Genomic DNA, 25,769 nt, shown 5'->3' on the forward strand with positions numbered 1-25,769 from the left:
TTAAGGCAGCTGCTGAATTTAGGTTTTTAAGTTGAATCTGGTGAGAACTTTTTACAGTGTAGGTGTTAAAGATACGTACGAGCAGCATTAATTAAGATATTAGCCTAATATTTCACCTACCTGACTGGATGATAAGAACAAACACGAATGTTGTCAAGATTCTTGCCCTGGAAATCCTGGTTCAGTTTGACCAACCACAAACGCCTTTGGTTCCTCAGACAGTTTTTTTGCACTCTTCTCCTTGATTTGTCATAACTTTTGGCAGTCTTTAGTACTCCAGATGTTTTTCCCGGTCTGACCGATTAGTACAGCCCAAAACATGACAATAATTGATCATTTTCAGCAGTTATAATCAGCCAAATATGCAAGTTTTGTTGTTTTAGTAGCATTGTTTATGTTCAAGGCTGCCAATATGACAGAATAATGGCGCGTCGTGAAAATAGTCCACCACCCGCAGCATCTCACATATGATACATCGTAGTACTAGCTGAAATTCCTTAGTTAAAGGAACACTCCACTTTTTTTGGAAATAGGCTCATTCTCCAACTCCCCCTGAGTTAATAAATTGAGTTTTACCGTTTTGAAATCCATTCAGCTGTTCTCCTGTTCTGGCAATATCACTTTTAGTATAGCTTAGCATAGATCATTGAATCCTATTAGACCAATAGCATTGCGTTCAAAAATGACCAACGAGTTTCGATATTTGTCCTATTTAAAACTTGACTCTTCTGTAGTTATATCGTGTACTAAGACCGGTGGAATTGCAAAGCTTCATTTTTCTAGGCTGATAAGATTAGGAACTACACTCCCATTCCGGCGTAATAGTCAAGGAAGTTTGCTGCCGTAATATGGCCGAAGCAGGAGCAGTAATACCACGCAGCACATGTGCAAATCATAGACTGTAAAAAATATGGACGTAGTATCCGTGACGTCACCCGTAGGATTCTGAAGCGCTATTTTGAAGCCTGTTGTGGGCGGGATTCGGCCGTCGCCATCTTGGAATCGCGTCACTCCCGAGTAATCAAAAATGGGCAAAAAGGCGGGACGTGGGTGGAGCTGGTTGCTGAAACCACGCCCGCCTAGCGCGAATGTGGTGACAGCAGCGGCAATCCCCCTGTCACTCAAGTGGCCACGCCCTTAATTATGCTGAAATTTAAGGCTTAATATAACTTAAACGGATGAGTTATAAAAAAATTCACCCCCCTCACAGTTGACATGAAGGGCAAAACTAGCTATATAGACCAAAACCATTTTTTGAACCAGGCTGTAAACATACTTTTTTCTGCTGTAAAGTTGGGCATTTTAACATGGGGAGTCAATGGGACTGACTCTCTTTTGCAGCCAGTCTCTAGCGGCCAGTCGATGAATTGCATTTTAAGACACTTCCGTGTTGGTTTCAATAGAGAGAGCGGGAGGTTGCCCCTTGGTGCAAATGCTAAACTAGCTGGGAACTCATTTCTGATAATACTCCGCCTGCTTCGTCCATATTACGGCAGCAAACTTCCTTGACTATTACGCCGGAATGGGAGTGTAGTTCCTAATCTTATCAGCCTAGAAACTCCCAGCTTTGCATTTCCACCAGTCTGAATGGATTTCAAAACGGTAAAACTCAACTTATGAACTCGGGGGGAGTTGGAGAATGAGCCTATTTCCAAAAAAAGTGGAATGTTCCTTTAAGTTTACAGACGTTGTTTATGTTCTAAATGACGCAAAAACGAACAGCAACACGCTTGTATCCATGCGAAAAAGATAGTTTTGAACACTGGCTGTTTATGTATTTGCCCCAAAATTGATTTCGGATCACTTTGAACCAAAAAAAAAGTTACAGACTGCAGCTTTAAGAACCCAAAACTTTTGAAAAGTCGTGTATGAACAGTACTGTGCAGATTTAGGGGCTTTTGTGAAACCAGTAAAGACCAAATCGATACTAACAATACTAGAATTTTTCTAAAATTATTTTCTGTCAAGGTGTGAGATGTGAAAAGTGTTGGCAGTGGGTTACATCATTTCTAGTGCAACAATATGAAGCTTAAGATTTCATGAAGTAATTGAATGCTGAAGTATTTATGTCAGATCTTTGTCTGGCACACTAATCTTTCTCTTCCTGTACAAGAACAATATCAATTATAAAAGACTCTTGGATTAAACAGTGGAGTCAGGTAACATAGGCCTTCCATCCTTTTATCCTTAAATGAACCTGAGCTAGAGACTGCAGGTTTTTGGCAGTGTGCTGAATGATTGAGGTCTGTCATGTTTAGTTCTTTTTTTTTCCCTGAGTTTTCTGTTTGTTTTGTATATATACATCAATAATACAAAAAATAATCAAATGTCCACTATGTAAGATCCTACAATGAGTGAAAAATATATAGGTGACTAAGTGGGTTTCTTGCTGAGAGATGTTGCCTCCATCTGTTGGTTACAGTGTGGTAGTGCAACTGTACTGCATTTATTTATTTATTTATTAAATTAGGACCATGGTGTTATTTTAGTTTACTAACATTTATGAACATGTTGAATTCACTTCTACTTTTATATTTTTCATCTTAATTTTAGTTCGAGTTTTGATCATTTTGTTATCTTCTCTGTTGTTGTAATTATTTCTGTTAAGCTTTAATTTATTTTTATTTCCATTTTGCTTTAATCATTTTAGTACTTTTTTTTTAGATTTAGAACTATTTCAGTTAGTTGCCAATGCTAATTTTTTAAGTTTTAGTTTAACTTTAATTTTTATTTAATCTAATACTTACGTTTTATTTAAACTGTTTTTTTTAATCAGAACTATGCTATTTTAGTATAATTAAAAACTATTATAAAATATATTATGTTGGATTTGCTTTTATTTATTTATTTTTCATCTTTCTTTTTAGTTTGAGTTTTGTTCATTTTGTTATCTGCTTTGTTTTGTTATTATTATTGTGTATATGTTAAGCCTAAATTTATTTTATTTCTATTTTGTTTTTGTAATTTTAGTATACTTCAACTTATTTCAGTTAGTTGCCAAGTCTATATTTTTAACAGTTTTAGTTTTCCTTAAGTTTAATTTTTATTTAAATCTAATACTTGAATCAGTACCTTGGTGTTATTTTCATATTACTTATATACTCTTATAGTATTTATTAATATGTTAAATTTGCTTTTCGTTTATATTTTTCATCTTCATTTTAGTTAGATTTTTTTGTTATCTGCTTTGTTTTTGTTATTAATTATTATTATCATTTCTGTTTAGCATTAATTTATTTTTATTTCCAAAAAGTTACACTTTTTTATTTGATCTAATATTTACAACTTTTATTTTAATCAGGACCAGTATTTAGTATTAATTAATGTTAAATTCGCTTTTAAATTATATTTTTTAGTTTTATTCTTCATTTTAGTTGAAGTTTTGATCATTTTGTTATCTGCTTTGTTGTTATTTATTATTATTTTTGTTATTATTAATTATATTATTACAGTTTAGCTTTATTTTCATTTTGCTTTAGTAATTTTAGTACTTAGTTGCCAATGCAACATTTTTAAGTTTTAGTTTTATTTAATCTAATATTTACATTTGATTTAAACTTTTTTTTTTTTTTTTTTTAAATCAGGACCATGATGTTATTATAGTATTATTAAAATATATTATGTTGAATTTGCTTTATAATTTTCATTTTCATCTGTATTTTAGTTTGAATTTTGACCATTTTGTTATCTGCCTTGTTGTTGTTATTAATATTGTGTATATGTTTGGCTTAAATTTATTTTTATTTCTATATTGTTTTTTGTAATTTTAGTACTTAAACCTATTTCAGTTATAGCTGCCAAGGCTACATTTTTAAAAGTGTTAGTTTTAAGTTTTAGTTAAGTTAAATTTTTAATTAATCTAATATTTACATTTTATTTAAACTTTTTTTTTTTTTTTAATTCAGTACCAAAGTGTTATTTTCATATTAATGACATACTATTATAGTATTTACTAATATGTTGAATTTGCTTTTAAATTAATATTTTTCATTCTAATTTTTTTATTATTATTATTATTGTTATTATTTTCTGCTTTGGTTTTGTTATTATTATTCTTATTATTTCTGTATAGGTTTGATTTTATTTTACATTTCTAGAATTTTTTAACAGTTTTAGTTTTAAGTTTTAGTGAAGTTAAATTTTTATATGATCTAATATTTACATTTTATTCAATCTTTTATATATTACTTTTATTATTTCATATAATACGTTGTTCTTTTAATTTACAATTGTCATTTTTTTATATTCAGTTTATTTAGATTTTTGATAATTTTGTTACTTTTTTGTTGTTATTTAATATTATTTTTATTATTATATTACTGTTTAGCTTTAATTTATTTTTATTTTTATTTCCATTTAGTTTTTTGTAATTTTAGTACTTAAACTAATATCAGTTATTTGCCAAGGCAACACTTCTAACATTTTTTAACAATTTTTTTTTATTTTTGTTATCTACTATTTAAATTGTATTTAAATGTTTTTTTATTCAAATTAACAGCAACAACAGTGATTATAAGACAAAGCCATAATGTTCTTGTGATGGCTTGTTTTTGAAAGTTTTACTAAAAATAATGTGGAATTAATAAAAACAACAAATAATTATGAAAATATAATATGAATTTAATTACAGATTAACTGAAGTGATGAACTATTATTCAGTGATGAATTATTATTAATAGTATTAATGTATACATTTTTTATCATACTTTTATTATTATCATCAATGTTAAAAACAGTTTGTGTTGCTTATTGTTTTTTAGAGACGATGATACATTTCCTAGAAAGAAAGAAAAAAAGAAAGGAATTTATAAAGTTACAGATATTTCTATTTTAACTTTATATTCATCAAAGAAAAATAAAACCACAATAATTGTAAGCAGCACAACTGTTCAAAATTAAAAAAACATTATAGACATCGAAATGTTTCTTGAGCAGCAAATCAGCATTTTAAAATGATTTCTAAAGGAAGACTAGAGTAACAATGCTGAACATTTTGCAACACAGGAATAAACTACATTTCTGATGAAATAAATGCAGCCTTGGTGATCAAAATTGACTCGAAGACAAAGAAATCTCAATGATTCCAATCTTTTAACCAGTATTGTACTGTATACTGGCATTTTAGCAGCTATCCAACTGAAAAACGCATGTTGTTGGTCACTAAAAGGCCTGACATTAGAGAAGCGGTTGGCCAATTACTGGGTAATACTGTACCACAGTCCCAACACTTACCTGACCCCATTAGCAGCCCTGTTTTACAGTGTGTGTGATGTTCTTAATGACACTCACGCGAGTGCTGACATTACAATCAAGACAGTTTCCTGTAGATGTGATGCAGCAGGCTGTTTGCCAGACAGTAATGTTATAAATGGAGGAAATGCGAGTACAACCTCCATGATTTAAATCAGATTTTGAGGCGGTTTCATCTATTTAAGGCCCCTAAGCAGGAAATCTAGACCTTTACCTCTAAATGACCTCGCGTTTGTTCACTTACAAAGCAAAAACCCATTATTTTTCCACAGATGTCTGTTATCTCGTGAATCAAGAGGGCAGGCTGTTTGGAAATAACTTTAATGTTCTGATCAGAAGGCTGAAAAAACAGTACCGGCCAATCAAAACAAAAGATCGCAGGATTGTCAAATGCAAAGTTCGGTTATATGCAATTAAAACCATTGCTTTGGTTAAAATCCCTTCATAGAAGACTACAATGTTCTATTCCAGATAAAAAAAAAAATATAAAGAGTGGAAGCAGAATTGTGTTAAAGGGACAGTTCACCCAAAAATGAAAAATCTGTCATCATTTAACCAAACAGTTGACGGTAGCTATGAAAGTAAATTGATGGGAGATTTTTCATTTTTTTTTTCGGGTATATTATCACTTTAACCCTCTGGATGTGCTCGGGTCAAATTGGCCCGGAAAAGATTTTCTTTTTCCCGAAAATACTAGTTAATGTTATCACATTGGACTCAAAATTCCTGACTTTGTTCACAAATGGTATAAGTACTTCTCATTAATTAAAAAAATAAAAAATAAATTGTGGCTTTTATTTCACCTAGTCACACTTCCTGGTCAAAAATGACTCCAAACAGTTGCTTATAAATCTTTAATTTTGCTATATTATCACCAAATATTGGATTCATTCTTTTTGTCAACTGGTTTTCTTTCATTTAGGACTGGTTTTGTGTTTCTATTTGCATCTAATTAATCATGGGCCTCATTCATCTGAGAGTAGGTACCTGTTTTTTTGAGTGAATTTTTTTTTATGAATAATTTTCACAATATTAAACAAAAAAAATCTAAAAATTGCACTGTTTATCACACTAGTTTGCTTTAATGTTTAATCAGGAAGTTTGCTATTAAATGCTTTTATTTTGTACAAAATTGCAAAAAGTCACACTTTGTGGTGTTCCCGGTCAAAAATGACCGGACTCCAAACAATTGCTTATAAATCTTTTATTTTCCAACTTTATCACCAAATATTTGATTAATTCTTTTTTTCAACTTGTTTTCTTTCATTTAGGACTGATTTTGTGCTTCTATTGTCATCTGATTAATCGTAGGCCTCATTTATCCGAAATTAGGCACCTCATTTTTAAATGAAAAAGCATTTTTTATGAATAATTTCCACAATAATAAACAAAAAATGTAAAAAAGTGTGCACTGTTTATCACACTAGTGTGCTTTAATATTTAATCAGGAAGTTTGCTTTTAAATGCTTTTATTTTGTACAAAATTGCAGAAAGTCACACTTGTGGTGTTCCCGGTCAAAAATGACCGGACTCCAAACAATTGCTTATAAATGTTTTATTTTCCAACTTTATCACCAAATATTGGATTCATTCTTTTTTTCAACTTGTTTTCTTTCATTTAGGACTGGTTTTGTGCTTCTATTTGCATCTGATTAATCGTAGGCCTCATTTATCCGAAATTAGGCACCTCATTTTTGAGTGAAAAAGCATTTTTTATGTATAATTTCCACAATAACAAACAAAAAATGTAATAAAGTGTGCACTGTTTATCACACTAGTGTGCTTTAATGTTTAATCAGGACGTTTGCTTTTAAATGCTTTTATTTTGTACAAAATTGCAGAAAGTCACACTTGTAGTGTTCCCGGTCAAAAATGACCGGACTCCAAACAATTGCTTATAAATCTTTTATTTTCCTACTTTATCACCAAATATTTGATTAATTCTTTTTGTCAACTTGTTTTCTTTCATTTAGGACTGGTTTTGTGCTTCTATTTGCATCTGATTAATCGTAGGCCTCATTTATCTAAAATTAGGCACCTCGTTTTTGAGTGAAAAAGCATTTTTTATGAATAATTCTCACAATATTAAATAAAACAATTCTGAAAATTGGCACTGTTTATCACACTAGTGTGCTTTAATGTTTAATTTAGGAAGTTTGCTTTTAAATGCTTTTATTTTGTGCAAAATAAAGGTCTCGTTTTTTGTGATCTTCCCCATTCACTTTCAATTGTCGGACATTTTTGACAAAGAGATTTTGTGCAATTTTGTACAAAATAAAAGCATTTAAAAGTAAACTTCCTGATTATACATTAAAGCACGCTAGTGTGAGAAACAGTGCATATTTTAATAATGTTTTATTTCATATTGTGAAAATTATTCATAAAAAAAATGATTTTTCACTCAAAACAAGGTGCCTACTTTCGGATAAATGAGGCCTACGATTAACCAGATGCAAATAGAAACACAAAACCAATCCTAAATGAAAGAAGTTGACAAAAAGATTAACTCCCATATTTGGTCATAATAAAGCATAATCAGAGATTTATAAGCAATTGTTTGACTTTTTGCAATTTTGTACAAAATAAAAGCATTTAAAAGCAAACTTCCTGATTAAACATTAAATCACACTAGTGTGAGAAACAGTGCAAATGTTTAGCATTTTTTGTTTAATATTGTGAAAATTATTTATAAAAAATTATTTTTTTACTCAAAAAATGAGGTACCTATTTTCGGATAAATTATGCCTACAATTGATTAGAAGCAAATGGAAACACAAAACCAGTCCTAAATGAAAGAAAACAAGTTGACAATAAGATTAAACCCAATATTTAATCATAATAAAGCATAATGAGAGATTTATAAGCAATTGTTTGGAGTCCGGTCATTTTTGACCGGGAACACCACAAGTGTGACTTTTTGCAATTTTGTACAAAATAAAAGCATTTAAAAACAAACTTCCTGATTAAACATTAAAGCACAATATTTTCTTTGTTTAATATTGTGAAAATTATTCAGAACAAATGTTTTTTTCACTCAAGAAATGAGGTACCTACTTTCGGATAAATGAGGCCTGCGATTAATCAGATGCAAATAGAAACACAAACCAGTCCTAAACAAAAGAAAACAAGTTGACAAAAAGATTAAACCCAATATTTAATCATAATAAAGCATAATGGGAGATTTATAAGCAATAGTTTAGAGTTCGGACATTTTTGACCGGGAACATCAAAGGTGTGATCCGAACACAACCAGAAGGTTAAGAAATCCCACATGGATTCTCTCCAATCAAATATGAATAAAGTGCCTTATATAAGCCATTTTATGAGCTGTACACATGTTAGGAGCGATCCTGCTGTAACGGCTCAACGTTCAGTCATCTGCATTGAGTATTAAATGTCAAACACCCACACTGTGAAATCATCCTCTTCTATGCGAGATAGTGGTTGAGATGCATTAGGCACTGTAAATGCGCTAGAATATTTCCATTTTCATTATATATGTACAGTTTGCATCTTACGGTTTAGATTATATGGCTCTCAATTAAAGAAAGTTGACCAACATAATATCAGTAAATATCAGATAAAGTGCAGTGGTCATTTCAGAAGTGTAAAGTGTAGTAAAGAATATTGTTAAAAAAATACAATGAGATATGAGCTCACAGGATTCCTCACATGATAAACTGCATTGCCTGAGGTGGAATGTAATTTCTAGGCATAGCTTGTCTAGTTCTGTTGATCCATTCCTGGAATAAAATATAAAACGGTAACAATAAAAGATAAGGCTGCTATCAAATATTAAAAGGTTTCTTAGTTAGATATTTGAGATGTGAAACATCTCCTATTTATCTCATTTACAGTGTATTAGTAGATATGTTAATGTTTACTGCTCTTGCTCTCTGACTTTTAGTCTGTTACAGAGGTTATATCTTATCTTTGGGATAGAAATATTAATGTTTAATCAACAAATTATTTACAAAAATGCACTTTCAGAAGGCAATTCGTTTTCAGTGCCAGCACTATAGTCAATAGCTAGAGTCTATCAAAATCTATTAAAATTAGTATTTTCTATGTTCCTCTTTTTAATTTCAAATGCAGAAAATCTCACAAAAAATGGCAAAATCCTGGGTTGTTTATTCATCCCTAAGTCAGAAGTAAAAAAAAAATATATAATTTATTAGACAATAAACCCATTTAGGACCACAGTTTTTTTTTTGTGTGTGTGAAATTTACATTTATTTTCAATAATTTCTTTTTAAATACACACACAATACCAGTCTAAATTTTTTGAATACTAAGATCTTCTGCTCACCGAGCCTGCATTTATTTGTTCCAAAGTACAGCAAAAACAGTACAATTTTGAAATATTTTTACTATTTAAAATAACTGTTTTCTATTTTAATATATTTTAAAATGTAATTTATTCCTGTTATCAAAGCTTCATTCATTACTCCAGTCTTAAGTGTCACATGATCCTTCAGAATTCATTCTAATATGCTGATACTAAAAAGTTGATTAAATCTTTTTCAGGCATTTATCTGAAATAAAAAAAAATAAACTTCTGTACCATTAAACACTATAACATTTAAAAACTCGGGAGTCGATATAATTGTAAAATAATTATATATAATACTATTATTATATAAATAATATTTCAATCATAAAAATGAATACTTTTATTTAGATGCTTTAAATTGACCAAAATTAATGTTAAAGACATTTATTTTAAGAAAGATTTTCAGATAAATGCTTTTTATTCATCAAAGAAACCTGACAAATTCTACTCAGCTGTTTTTAACATAATAACAATAACAATAAATGCTTTTTGAGCAGCAAATCAGAATATTAGAATGATTTCTGAAGGATAATGTGACTGGAGTAATGATGCTAAAAATTCAGCTTTGAAATCACAGGAATAAATTACATTTTAAAATATATTCAAATAGAAAACAGTTCTTTTAAATAGTAAAAATATTTCACAATTTTACTGTTTTTGCTGTACTTTGAATCAAATAAATGCAGGTTTGGTGAGCAGAAGAATCTTACTGTTCAAAAACTTTTGACTGGTAGTGTGTGTATATATATATATATATATATATATATATATATATATATATATATATATATATATATATATATATATATATACACACAAATAATTTTCATTGTGCAACATATCATTTAATATTTTCTCTTTTGATTTCGAGATGAAATACAACCCAGATACCATCACTCTCTAATTTTGCAGCTAATGCTTTGGAGAGCCTGAGTGTTTGTCTATGCAACTGCAGTTGGTTTCATATTTTCCCCCAGTCCCGCTTATACCATCCGAGGCTTTAAAACTGCATACAACCAGGGTGTGAGCACCAAGCTGTACTAAAGCATTACAGAGGCACAGCAATTCACAGGGCTTCCCTGCGGTCAGCGCAGGTGTCACACACTCGCACAGGATGGTCCCAGCCACGAGAGGGCACTGGCCTGGTCTTCGTCGAGCAGTTCCCACACACTCCCTGACCGCACGCCCGGCAGTGATGCTTGGACATGCTGGGGGTGAAGGATTTCGTACAGCAGTGGCAATGGGTGATCTCGTGGTCCGGGATCCAATAGTCTGGTCTCGCAACTCCCTTTACGAAACCTGAGGACACAGACAATAAACTCACTCGCTCTGTATCAACAATACAATTCTCTAGTGTAAATTCAGACAGTGTATTAGTAACACTCACAGAGGGGGTAGTCCACTGCGGTGGAGACCATATCCAGTGTGGACTGAGCTACTTCCGTCACTCTGCGGGCGACTAGTGTCCGGGGTTCTGTAATGGCCACTGCTGGGGAGAAAATGTATCGTCTCAGCTCAGCAAACTAGTCAACATCTCACACTGAGACTATTGTTGGAAAACACAACTAAACTCAATAACCCTGGAGAATAGTGCATATTCTTTCACAAGGCCAAATATTCTGCATGATGCATTACATAGACAAGTAAGCACAAGCAGAATTGGTGAAAATATGTGGGAAATCTAAACTAAAACCTGGACAATAAGACAATTTGTACCATAAGAATGTCAAATACTTTAGGAAAATGTACTGTTTCTTTAAATAGTTGAGGTTCAAATGCAACAAAATCTGTCAAAAGTTATTTTTGGCTGCTAGTCATTTGCATCTCAATTACTAGACTGTTGCAGAACCGAAAAGAAGTGTGAAAAATGAATTTCATTTGACCCTTTTGAGAACCAGACATAAAAAAAGGCAAAAGAAGTAAAAATAGAAATAAATACTACATTGTGCAAGCACTAATAATGCAAGATACCATTTATACTCATATTTATTTGCACCTCAGTGTGCAAACAGTTACAACTAGTAGTCATGACCAAAAAAGCTACATATACACTATCAGTCAAAAGTTTTTGAACAGTAAGATTTTTAATGTTTTTCAAAGAATTCTCTTCTGCTCATCAAGCCTGCATTTATTTGACCCAAAATGCAGCAAAAGCGGTAATATTGTTTAATATTACTATTTAAAATAGCTTCTTTCTATATATATATATATATATATATATAGAGAGAGAGAGAGAGAGAGAGAGAGAGAATATACACACAATATATTTTCAAAAGTATATTATTCCTGTGATCAAAGCAAAATTTTCAGCATCATTACTTCAGTCTTCATTGTCACATGATCCTTCAGAAATCATTCTAATATGCTAATTTGCTGTTCAAGAAACATTTATTATTACTATTATTGATTTTTTTTTTTTAGGATTTTTTGATGAATAGAAAGATCCAAAGATCAGCATTTATCTGAAATAAAAAAAAAGCTTTTGTAACATTATACGCTATACCATTTAAAAGCTTGGAGCCAGTATAATTTTTTAGCAAATACATTTTAAAAGTGATGAAAAAGACAATTATAACGTTACAAAAGATTTCCATTTCAGATAAATGCTGTTCTTCTGAAATTTCTGTTCATCAAAAAAAACCTGAAAAAAATCCTACTCAGCTGTTTTCAACATAATAATAATAATAATAATAATAAAAGATTTTTGAGCAGCATTTTTGAACATTAGAATTATTTCTGAAGGATTGTGTGGACTGGAGTAATGGTGCTAAAAATGCTTTGAAATCATAAAATAAATTACTTTTTAAAATATATTCAAATAGAAAAGAGTTATATTAAATAGTAAAAGTATTTCAAAATTTTACTGTTTTTGCTGTACTTTAGATCTAATAAATGCAATAAATGGTGAGCAGAAGAGACTTCTTTAAAAAAAAAAAAAAACATAAAATCTTACTGTTCAAAAACTTTTGACTGGTAGAGTATTTTGCGTTTGTGCAGTTGATTTTGAACCTAAAAAATATCTGTCAAATTGATTGCATTAAACACAATACAAATAACAATAAAATAGAAGATAATTCAAATTTCTTACAGATTTTATATTTTTAGTCTCTGACAAGCTACAATCAAGGTTTGTTTACATGTTTTTACATGAATCTTAAAGATTATTGGCAAATCACACAGAAACCAATGTTAGACAGAAGTACCCAGTTTTTTTTAACACAACAGGAGGGTTAAAAAGCACAACTGTTTTCAAAATTAGTAATAATCAATGCACCAAATCAGCATATTAAAATGATTTTAAGCATTGATGATAAGCATTCAAAACTTTGCCCAATCAAATGCTCTCTAGAATCCAAAGTGTTCCGCCCCTGAAAGCTGAAATCAGACTTGTTTACAGTGTTAGTATTTTCTGTATGGTGATAGGCACTATATAGGGAATAGGGAACAATTCATACAGACAGTGTAAATATGCTTTCAACTGGGGCAAAAGAAGTCTGGTTTGGTGTTGTGCCACATGAACCGCTGCAGCGTGCACACTGCTCTGGTCCAAAGACACGATAGCACAGAGCGGATCATACGTGCGAATCGGCGCAGATCATAAAATATATCAGACCCATTTGAATTCTACACAGAATGCTAGATTTTATAGCAATATGAATGAGATTGAAAGTTGAAATGGTTAGACAAACAGAAATAACAGGAAGTAGAGGTAACACTGGGTAGTAACAGTTTCATATTGAATCTAAAGGCTGTCATAAATTATAAAATGTGGCTTTACCAATCTCTTTTTCTGTGTCTGCTCGATATGTCCCATCCTGTCTTCCTGTTTCAGATGAAATTACGTCAACACAGAATGCACGTGTTTCATAGCACTTCAGTAGATTTTCAAAATCCTCACCCTGTCCAGTGTGCTGGGGTCCTCCTTGCCGGTAACAGGCATCACAGACTCGTACAGGGGTGCCACCCCATCCTCTCTCTGGCACCGGCATGCTGTGAGTGGAGCAGGCCTGACAGAAACCCTCCCCACAGGCCCGACAGTGATGTTTCCTCTCCGCCTCCTCAAACGCTCTCTTACAACCATGACATTCCTGAACGGACAAACATCACATTTTTACAAAAACAGCTAGATAAAAAAAATTTGTCAAGACAAACTGTAAGTTGGCTTGAGGAAGCCGGACCAGAAAGTTTCAAATAAGTTACGTTTTAATTAAATTTAACGGTTTTCTATCTGAAATAGTTTGAAGTTTAAAGTAGTTTTAAAAACTTAAAGTTTGATAGATAGATAGATAGATAGCAAGTTACTAGCATTTTTCTAGCATGAGTACATGTTTACAGCATGATTAACATGTTACTAGCATGTTGTTAGCATGATTAGCTAATTACTAACGAGTTGCTAGCATGATTAGCATGTCACTAGCATGTTGCTCACATGACTAACATGTTACTAGCATATTGTTAACATTATTTGCAAGTTACTAGCATGTTGTAGCATGATTAGCATGTTGATAACATGATTTTATCACGATTAACATGTTACTAGCTTGTTGCTAGCATGATTTTATCACAATTAGCATGTTGCTAGTATGTTTTTAGCATCATTTGCAAGTTACTATCATGTTGCTAGAATGATTAACAAGTTACTAACATGTTATTCACACATTTCTAGCATGATTAACATGTTACTAGCATATTGTTAGCATTATTTGCAAGTTACTAGCATGTTGTATCATGATTAACATGTTGCTAACATGATTTTATCACAATTAGTATGTTATAAGCTTGTTGCTAACATGTTTCTAGCATATTGCTAGCATGATTTTATCACGATTAACATGTTACTAGCTTGTTGCTAGCATGTTTTTAGCATTATTTGCATGTTACTAGCATATTGCTAGCATGTTTTTAGCATAATTTGCAAGTTACTAACATGTTGCTAACATGATTAACATGTTATTAGCATATTGTTAGCATTATTTGCAAGTTACTACCATGTTGTAGCATGATTAACATGTTACTAGCATGTTGCTAACACGATTTTAACACAATTAGCATGTTACTAGCTTGTTGCTAGCATGTTTCTAGCATGTTGCTAGCATGTTTTTAACATCATTTGCCAGTTACTAGCATGTTGCTAGCATGATTAGCCTGTTACTAGCATGTTGCTACATGATTAACAAGTTACTAACATGTTATTAGCACATTTCTAGCACGTTAACAAGTTACTAACATGCTACATCATTTGCAAGTTACTAGCATGTTGTAGCATGATTTTAACATGTTACTAACATGTTGTTAACATGATTTTATCACGATTAGCATGTTACTAGCTTGTTAGCATTTTTCTAGCATGCTTAACATGTTACTAGCATGTTTCTAGCATGATTTTATTACGATTAGCATGTTATTAACATGATTAACATGTTACTAGCATGATTTTATCATGATCAGCATGTTTGCTAACATGATTTTATCACAATTAACATGTTATCAGCATGTTAACATAATTAGTCAGTTACTAGCATGTTGCTAGCATGATTAACATGTTACTAGCATGTTGCTACATGATTAACAAGTTATTAACACATTTCTAGTATGATTAACATGTTACTAGCATATTGTTAACATTATTAGCAAGTTACTAGCATTTTGTATCATGATTAACATGTTACTAGCATGTTGCTAGCATGATTTTATCATGATTAGCATGTTACTAGCTTGTTGCTAGCATTTTTAGCATCATTTGCAAGTTACTAGCATGTTGCTAGCATGTTTTAAGCATCATTTGCAAGTTACTAACATGTTGCTAACATGATTGACATGTTACTAGCATATTGTTAGGATTATTTGCAAGTTACTAACATGTTGTAGCATGATTAACATGTTACTAGCATGTTTCTAGCATGTTTAACATCATTTGCCAGTTACTAACATGATGCTAGCATGATTAGCCTGTTACTAGCATGTTGCTACATGATTAACAAGTTACTAACATTAGCACATTTCTAGCATGTTTAACATGTTACTAACATGCTACATGTTACTAGCATATTGTTAGCATCATTTGCAAGTTACTAGCATGTTGTAGCATGATTTTATCACGATTAGCATGTTACTAGCACGTTTTTAGCATTATTTGCAAGTTACTAGCATGTTGCTAACATGATTAACATGTTACTAGCATTATTGTATCATGATCAGCATGTTGGTAGCAAGTTGTTACCATGATTAGCATGTTACTAGCATTTTGCTAACATGATTTTATCACGATTAACATGTTACCAGCATGTTAACATAATTAGTCAGTTACTAGCATGTTGCTAGCATGATTCTAACATAATTAGCATGTTTCTAACATGATTAACGTTACTAGCATGCTAGCATGATTAGCAATGTATTAGCATGAGTAGCATATTACTACCATGTTTTTACCATGATTAACAAGTTACTAGCACGTTAGCATGATTATAGCATGATTAGCAATGTATTAGCATGTTACTAGCATGTTTCTAGCATGAGTAGCATATTACTACCATGTTTTTACCATGATTAACAAGTTACTAGCACGTTAACATGATTCTAGCATGATTAGAAATGTATTAGCATGTTACTAGCATGTTTCTAGCATGAGTAGCATATTACTACCATGATTAACAAGTTACTAGCACGTTAGCATGATTCTAGCATGATTAGCAATGTATTAGCATGTTACTAGCATGAGTAGCATATTACTACCATGTTTTTACCATGATTAACAAGTTACTAGCACGTTAACATGATTCTAGCATGATTAGCAATGTATTAGCATGTTACTAGCATGTTTCTAGCATGAGTAGCATGTTACTAACACATTTCTAACATAATTAGCAAGTTAGTTTGAATGAGTTTAAATGTTTAAGAAATATAACATGGAAGGTAAGTTTAAACGAGTCTCAAGGGATTCTGGGAGTTTTGACAGTTGGAGTTTGAATAGTCTTGGCTCATTTGAACATTCCGTCAATGTAAGTCTATGGGATTTTCCCCAGTTTTATTTGTTATTTTTAGGAAAACCGTACGTCCGATCAGTTAGAAAACATATAGCTACTCAAGTCAGAAAAGTCTGAAGATCTGGGCTGAGTTTGGAGTTTATGGAGTTAAAGCTCCAGGATGAGTTAGAGCTGCCATTCTCTTTCAGATATTCCTATAGGGCATATCAACTCACAGTGATTTCAGAGTTGGGTTTCCAGTAGGGTGGAGCCACCTGGTCTGTGAGCCAAGCAGTGACGGCTTTAGTTGGGCCTGAGCTGTATTCTGACACTGACTGAATGATATAATTCATTCCATCCAAAACCCGCTGAGCAGCATTCTGATGGTCTGTCTGGAAGGCATCGGTCTACAAGCATAAAAACTACATTAACCGCTGTGAGCATCAATGGAGTCAGCACATGGATGGGAACACAGAAACACAACTCACCCCCTGCCACACATGCTTGACCTCTGGTCGCACCACACTGCTCTCTGGATCCTGGTTGCCCATCCAGAACTGTCTACTCCGGTAGATGATACCACAGCTGGCACACTCTAAAACATAGCTGTAGAACAAGACCAGGGTCAGAGGATGGACGATGACCAGCTTCAGAGGGTGACATTGGTATGAAAACCATCTTACTCACCCTGACCACGCATACTTGGCCAGACCAAGCCATTGGTTATCTGTGGAGGCTGATGTTTTGGGTATGACGATCACTTCTCTTCCGCTCTCATAGCACCTCTGTGTGGGTAACAAAAATGGTTTATCATCCTTTTCATCCATCCATTATTAAAAAATTTTCAAATTGAGAAATTAATTCATATTGGACTGTTTTTGCAAACTGATGCAATTTTGCAATCTAAAACCTCAATTAACAGAGAAAATAAGTGGTGAATTAAATCCAATGGTCTTAATCAATTTTAATTTAATTCAATTTAGTGTGATTTTTTTTTTTGCATGAAAAAAAAAGCATGTTGGCATCATTAAAGTGAATATCAACAGTTCAACATAAGGTAAAACAAATAAACAAAAAAAAAAACTCAAAAACTAACAAAATAAAACAAAAAAGATAAAAAAATACAATAAAACTAAATCAAACAAAAAACAAAATGCAAAACAAAACAAAATATTTAAAACACAAAACAAAACTAAAAAAGCAAACTAAGCAAACAAAATTAAAATACAAAATAAAATAAAACAAAAAAACTTGAACACAAAAATAAACCAAGAAAAACTAAAAACAAAATACAAAAAAGTATAAACTGAAAAAACTAAAACAAAAAACTAAACAGAATAAAAATGCAAAAAAAAAAAAACTAAACGTACTAAATATATTTGTTTTGCATGCTGAATACAGATTCTAGCTCTTTATAACTGCAAAAAAAACTAAAAATAAAAAATAAAAAAAGAAATACAAAATAAAAGTAAAAACAGAAAATAAAACAACAAAATACAATAAAATCTAAAATGTATACGAAAATACGAAATGAAACAAATTTAAAAAACGTAATATTTAAAACACAAAACAAAACTAAAAAAGCAAACTAAACAAAATGAAAATACAAAATAAATATTAACTTAAAAACAAAAATAAAACAAGAAAAACTAAAAAACTAAATAAAAGTAAAAACTAAAATTAAAAAACTAAACAAAATAAAAACTGAAAATAAAATAAACAAACAAATGGTAAAATAAAAAAAAACTACATAAAAAGACAAAATAAAACAAAACTAAAGAAAGTAAAACTAAAAACAAACATCTAAACAAAAAAATAAAAATGGAACAAAACAAAAAATAAATTAAATCAAACAAGAAACTAAACAAAAGAAAAATGCTAGAACAAAACTACACAAAAAACAATGTTAAAAACACAAAACAAAAAGCACACTAAATGAAATGAAAATACAAAAATAAAACAAGAAAAACTGAAAACAAAATAAAAAAGAAATACAAAATAAAAGTAAAAAGAGAAAACAAAACAAGACTAAACTAAAAATAGAGCAAAATCAAAAATGAAAACAAACAAATAAAACAAAAATGAACAGTAAAAAAATCTATTTAAACAAAACTACACACACAAAAAAACTAAATGTTAAAAATACTTAACACAAAAACACACTGAATGAAATAAAAATACAAAATAAAACAAACATAATAATAATACTAATATAACATACACATATACACACACATATATACAGTCAAGTCCATATATATTTGGACACTGACACACTTTTCATAATTTCGGCTCTGTATGCCACTAGAATAGTTTTAAAAATGATACAATCAAGATGAAATTGAAGTGCAGACTTTAAGCTTTAAAGGTCCCATATCGTCAAAATCAAAATTTCCTGGCTTTTTTCATGATAACTAAGGTCTAGGGGCTATCTAACTACCATATGAGTTTCAAAACAGTCAATCCACAGTAAACTGCACACAGCCTGCTTAAAGTAGCTGTTCATTTTCACGAGCAGCTGTGACTTCCGTAACGATGTGACGTCCGATCGACTCAAGTCACCGCCTTCAGTCACAAACCAACGTCCCACCCTCCTTTTGTCAAACCCCCAGACAACAACGCATCCATTCCATTGAGCAACAACAACAGGAAAACAAGTGGAGAAAACCCTGTTCAGTCGATAGATGTCAAGCTACGATCATTACACAGGCTTCAGAACAATGTTAATATAAGAGACCAGCGGCACGTCAACTTCAGCCTCTTTCACACAGCGATTCCGGTAAATACACGGATAATGTGTCCCACGATTTGTTCCGGAATTGTTTAATTTGGTTCATTCACAGTTGTTTTCCGGGATCTGTGCGTGCTTTACACACAAACCATAAAGACATGTGACGTTTGGATGTGAGATGTAATGCAACGCGTACGTTTCACTAAACTGAAACTAACCTGAACAAACTGTGCTTCAGCGCTGATAGTGAGGAGCTGGCTCTGCCTGATGATCGCTGCTTCATTCCACTTTGCACGTAACGTTATTTTTCGTTGTGAAGAGTCGCTTGATTACTACAACACTGCCTTTAGGTTCTGGCTTTGGTTCACACAGTTCCCGTAATTTTCCAGAATCAGCGCGCATTGTGAAAGGGGCTTTACTAAAGCAACAGTTATGTAGCTTACTGCATTCGGTGTTTGTAAAAGAAAAAACATTAATGATCATTCTAAAATATCCTGTTGAGTATCAGCTCTCTCTATTGCTCTGAGCTCGCTTACGCTTACAGCATACATGACCGTAGTTACCTGTGATTGGCCTGGTTGTGCGTCACTCAGAAAACAACAGGCCAATCAGAAGAGAGGCTCATGAATATTAATTAGATGGGCCAAAATCGACCTGTTTTTGACAGAGCTCCTAAAAAAGGAGCTGTAAAAATATATTGAGATGGATTTTGGCACTTATACCGCAAATATATATTCTTAAGGACATCAACAAATAAAATAAACCTCCAGAAATGTGTACGATATGGGACCTTTAATTCAAGGGGTTGAACAAAAATGTAACATAAAATGCTAAGGAATTACAACCATTTTTATACACAGACCCCATTTTCAGGGGCTCATAAGTAATTGGACAAATAAATATAATCCTAAATAAAATGTTCATTTTTAATATTTTGTTGAGAATTCTTTGCAGGCAATGACTGTCTTAAGTCTGGAACTCATGGACATCACCATAGACTGGTTTTCCTCCTTTGTGGTGCTTTGCCAGGCCTTTACTGCAGCTGACTTCAGTTGTTGTTGGCTTGTGGGTCTTTCTGCCTTTAGTTTTGTCTTCAGCAAGTGAAATGCATGTTCAATCAATTTGAAATCAGAAGATTGACTTGGCCATTGCAGAATATTCCACTTTTTTACCTTTAAAAACTCCTGGGTTACTTTTGCTGTATGTTTTAGGTCATCGTCCATTTGTACTATGAAGAGCCGCCCAAACAACTTTGCTCCATTTAACTGAATCTGGGCAGACAGTATATCCCTATACACTTCAGAATTCTTCCGGCTGCTTCTGTCTTCTGTCACATCATCACTAAACACTGGTAACCCAGTGCCACTGGAAGCCATGCATGCTCATGCCATTACACTTCTCCACCATGTTCACAGATGATGATGTTGTAGGCTTTGGATCATGAGCTGTTCCAAGCCTTCTCCATACTTTTTTTCTTCCCGTCATTCTGGTACACGTTGAGTTTAATTTCAGCAGTCCAAAAAATGCTTTTCCAGAAGTGGTCTGGCTTTTTTAAATGTTTTTTTGACAAAGTCTAATCTGGCCTTGTTTGCACCTTGTGGTAAACCCTCTCTATTTTGCTCTGGTGAAGTCTTCTCTTGATTGTAGACTTTGACAGTGACACGCCTACCTCCTGGAGAGTATTCTTCACTTGGCTGGATGTTGTAAAACAATCTTTATTACCATGGAGAGGATCATCCAATCATCCACCATACTGTCGTCTTTTGTGAACATCCAGGCCTTTTTATGTTGCTGAGCTCACCAGTGTGTTCTTTTTCTTCTCAGAATTCACCAAACTGATGATTTGGCCACTCCTTATGTTCCTGCTATCTCTCTGATGCATTTCTTTTGTTTTTGAAGCCTAACAATTGTCTGTTTTACTTGCATGCAGAGCTCCTTTGACTGCATGATGGGTTCAGAGCAACAGCTTCCAAATACAAGTGGCACACTTAGAATCAGCTCCAAATCTTTTACCTGGTTAATTGATGTAGAAAAAATGAAGGAATAGCCCACAACTGTCCATGAAACAGCTTTTGAGTCAACTGTCCAATTACTTATGGTCCCTTGAAAAAGGGGGGAGGTACATATTAAAGAAAATCTATTTTAAATGAAACAAAAAAAAAAAAAACTAACAAAACACAAAAATAGAAGAAGATGAAAAATTCAAAACACATTAATCTTGACCTTCTGAACTGGCCATGACAGGGAGTTCTTACCTTACAAATGAGAACTTTATTATTGTATTGGTGGGCATACTGGCATAATCCATCAGCCATGTGTGGGATCCCATCTTTCTGGTGGTTCATGCCGTTCTTACACCGAACACTAAAGCAGTGTGATTTGGAGAGGTTAGTTATGATTCCCTAATTTATAAATACACTTTACTGCTTTATTCAGTCACATAAACATGCAAAAGCTAAAACAATAACAAATGACTCAAGATCTAATTACATTTTTGTGCAACCAATTTCCATATATTTGTTTTGCATGCTGAATACAGATTCTAGCTCTAACTGCAAATCATCAAATTATGACGTGGTTCAGTGTCGATGTGCTGTTATTAAAATCTGATGTGTGACAATGCAGCAATTTTCTTGATGTATTATGCACCAAACACAATGAATCTGTGCATTCAACACAACCTGTATTAAAAAAAAAGGAAAAGAAAGAAACATAATGCATAATGCCTATGTGGACTTACTTGCAGCTGAGACAGACTGATGGGCAAGTGAAATATTCATCAGGAAAGAAGGAGCATATGCTGATTTTGTCATCGGAGATCTCGCCACAAAACCTGTCGCTCAAGGCCTGAGAGAGAGCAGAGCAGTGAAGTCCAGTGAAGCGCAGTGTCATGCTCAGTGGACAAAGGTGAACACTTACATGCACACACTGACCCCGAAAAGTATTTTAGGACACCTCAGTCACACAAAGTTCATTACCTTTAAAAGTTTGGGATTGGTAAGATGTCTAAAGTCACTTACAGTGCCTTGCAAAATTATTCATACCCCTTCATTTTTTCACATTTTGTTATGTTGCTGCCTTATGTTAAACTACTTTAAATTACTTTTTTTCCCCACATCAATCTACACTCCCTACTCCATAATGGCAAAGCAAAAAATAGGTTTTTAACATTTGTGCAAATTTTTTAAAAATAAAAAACTGAAAAGATCACGTTGCATAAGTATTCATACCGTTTTCTGGGACACTCGAAATTTAGCTCAGGAGCAAATTAATATTGCTTCTAGATCAGGGTTCCTCAAATCTTACCCTGGAGGGCCAATGCGCTGCAGAGTTTAGCTCCAAACCTGATCAAACTCACCTGCTTGTGATTCTCTAATGATCCTGAAGACCTTGACTAGCATGCTCAGGTGTGTTTGATTAAGGTTAGAGCTAAACTCTTCAGGAAAATGGATCTCGTGGGCCAGATTTGATGATCCCTGTTCTAGATGTTACTACACTTCGAGTGGAGTTAAACTGTGGCAAATTCATTTGAATGAGTGTGATTTAGAAAGGCACACACCTCTCAGAAAAGGTCTAACAGCTGAAAATGCATATCAGAGCAAAAACCAAGTCCTGAGGTCAAGATAACTGCCTGTAGAGCTCAGTGACAGACTTGCGTTAAGGCAATGATCTAAGGAAGATTTCAGAAAAAAATCTGCTGCATTGAAGGTTCACAGAAGCATTATCCATAATGGAAGACGATTGGAACAACTAGGACTCTAGAAAATGTCTGCCAGCCCCCATCCAAGCTGACAGAGCTTGAGAGGTGAAAAGGGGAGGCAAAGAATGGCAGATAATTGCCAAATGCAGATGTGCAAAGCTTGTCACATCATACCCAAAAAGACTTGAGGCTGTAAAGGTGCTTCAACTATGTACCGAGTTAAGGGTATGAATACTTATGCAATGTACTTATTTCAGTGTTTTATTTTTTTTTTATTTTTTTATAAATTTGCAAATCTGGTTTTTGCTTTGTCATTATTATGGTGTATGGAGTGTAAATTGATGTGGGGAAAAACTAATTTAAAGCAGTTTAACATAATGCTGCAACAAAACAAAATGTGAAAAAAATGAAGGGGTATGAATACTTTTGCAAGGCACTGTATGTTTACCAAGGCTGCATTTGATTTAAAATATGGTAGAATTGAGAAATGAGTAAATGAAGTAATTTTCATTTTTTGGTTGAACTATTACTTTAAGTATATGATTTTACTCTAATTGCATAGAAGACAATATCAAACCAAATATGAAAGCTTTTAGTGTCTAAATTCTTTCTGGGGTCACTTTACACAGGCATGCACAAGGAAATGTTTGAGAAGCTACCTGCAATGCACTGAACATAATGGCAGGCTGGCGTGGAGCTCGCTGGGATGTGTTGTTCACTTGCTGATTGACTATCTGCAGTAACTGTGAGTAGTCTGTGGGGGGAGTGATGGTTTGGGTGCCCACGTACTGAACGGAGCTGAAAGCGTCTGTGCTCTGGCCTAAGTCATGAAAGCGCTTTTGCAGCAGCGTGTCTCCTTGCCCCAGGACAGAGCCATCTGGATAAAGAAAACCAAATCCATATTTCTTTAGCCTGACACACTTCATTGGAATTCAATCGTTCAATTCAATTTCATCCAAAGATGAAAGAATTTTTTAACATTTAAAGCTTTACGTGCTCTATGCAACACTTTTCATGTAGGATGATTTACAGCACGCTGAAAACCTGGGGTTTACTCAAGGGCATAATTATAATGTGATCTTTGTTACACTCCACACCTGAGTCACACTGCCTTGGGATTTACCTGCAATCTGTGTTAGATAACTAGTTGCTTAACCATTAAGCTACCTCCAATGTTTTGATTTTCTTTTGGACAAATGATTTAAAAAAAGCATTTTTATTTCTTTGAAAATGTGTCCTAATAAAACTTTTTTACTGCGTAGCAATCTTTTATAGAAGCAATAAGGCAACTAAACATGCAATATTGTATTATATCTTATGTAGTATCTTTATTTCTTTGCATTTGCCTTGGTTTCATAAGATTTTAAAAACATTTATACTATACTCAAAAAAAGTGAAAGTTTTATTACAAAATTTCATGTGTTCTACCAATACCAATAAGTAAACAGTTTGCTTACCAATAAGTAAACTGTAAAAACATTTTCCTCACACTTTGAAAACATGCAAGTGCACAATTTATTTGTTTTTTTAAATATTTAACAGATTTTTTTTTTATTTTGGTATAAAATATAATGAATTATTAATTCAGGGTTTTTCTTCAGTTTTATTATTATTTACCGTTTATTTATTTATTTATTTTAAACCAGTCATGAAGGTCTGCAGGGGTCTTATGACACAATTTGTATTTAATGTAAATATATATTTTTCTGTTATTAATTACTTATTAATAACCTACTACAACTTTTTCTCAGAATTGTGATATAAACTCACAATTGCGAGTTTTAAAAGTCAGAAAAGTGGGATATAAACTTGCAATTGTGAAAAATAAAGTCAAAATTTTGAGACAAAATCTTGTAAATCTGACATTATTTCTCAGAATTACAAAGACAGAAACTTGCAAATCTGACTATTTCTTAGAATTGTGTGATATAAACTCACAATTATGAGTTAAAAAGTCAGAAAAGCTGGAAATAAACTCGCAATTGTGAAAAATAGTCAATTGCAAGATAAGAACTTGCAAATCTGACTTTTTTCTCAGAATTGCAAGATATGACCTCTTGAATTGTGATATAAACTCACAATTATGAGTTATAGTCAGAAATGTGGGATATAAACTCGAAATTGCGAGATATAAGGTCATAATTGCGAGATAGAAACTTGCAAATCTGACTTTATTTCTCAGAATTGCGTGATATAAACTCACAATTACGAGATAAAAAGTCAGAAAAGTGGGAAATAAACTCGCAATTGTGAGATAAGAACTTGCAAGTATGAGTTTTACTCAGAATTGCTTGACAAACTCACAATTGAGTTAAAAAGTCAGAAAAGCGGAATATAAATTCACAGTTGCGAGAAATACAGTCATAATTGCGAGATAAGAACTTGCAAATCTGACTGTTTCTCAGAATTATGAGATATAAACTCACAAATCTGATTTTCCTTCTCAAAATTGTGTGATATAAACTCACAATTATGAGTTCTAAAGTCAGAAAAGTGGGATATAAACTCACAATTGCAAGAAATAAAGTCATAATTGCGAGATAAAAACTCGCAAATCTGACTTTTTCTCTCAGAATTGCGTGACAAACTCACAATCGAGTTAAAAAGTCACAAAAGCGGGATACAAACTCACAATTGCGAGAAACAAAGTCATAATTGAGAGAAGAACTTGCAAATCTGACTTTTTCTCAGATTTACGAGATATAAACTCACAGTTGTGACTTATATAATCAGAATTCTCAGATTTGCAAGATATAAGGTCATAATTGCAAGATAAAAACGTGCAAATCTGAC

General features: G+C 32.6%; 1 protein-coding gene across 1 annotated transcript in view; it reads right to left on the reverse strand.

Annotated features, from left to right (window-relative positions):
* Window positions 1-4,868: 4,868 nt before the first annotated feature.
* LOC141284783 (zinc finger FYVE domain-containing protein 1) overlaps window positions 4,869-25,769 on the reverse strand; it is a 28,455-nt gene continuing 7,554 nt past the window's right edge. The window contains exons 3-11 of the mRNA XM_073817803.1: window positions 23,636-23,853; window positions 22,017-22,123; window positions 21,532-21,640; window positions 17,233-17,330; window positions 17,034-17,151; window positions 16,782-16,952; window positions 13,482-13,671; window positions 10,971-11,069; window positions 4,869-10,882 (exon numbers count right to left, since the gene is read on the reverse strand). Of these exons, the coding sequence (XP_073673904.1) occupies window positions 10,650-10,882; window positions 10,971-11,069; window positions 13,482-13,671; window positions 16,782-16,952; window positions 17,034-17,151; window positions 17,233-17,330; window positions 21,532-21,640; window positions 22,017-22,123; window positions 23,636-23,853 (1,343 nt within the window). The 3' untranslated portion in view covers window positions 4,869-10,649. The remainder of the gene's footprint in view (window positions 10,883-10,970; window positions 11,070-13,481; window positions 13,672-16,781; window positions 16,953-17,033; window positions 17,152-17,232; window positions 17,331-21,531; window positions 21,641-22,016; window positions 22,124-23,635; window positions 23,854-25,769) is intronic.

This window comes from Garra rufa, chromosome 14 (assembly GCF_049309525.1).
Source record: "Garra rufa chromosome 14, GarRuf1.0, whole genome shotgun sequence".
In the NCBI taxonomy this organism is placed as follows: Eukaryota; Metazoa; Chordata; class Actinopteri; order Cypriniformes; family Cyprinidae; genus Garra; species Garra rufa.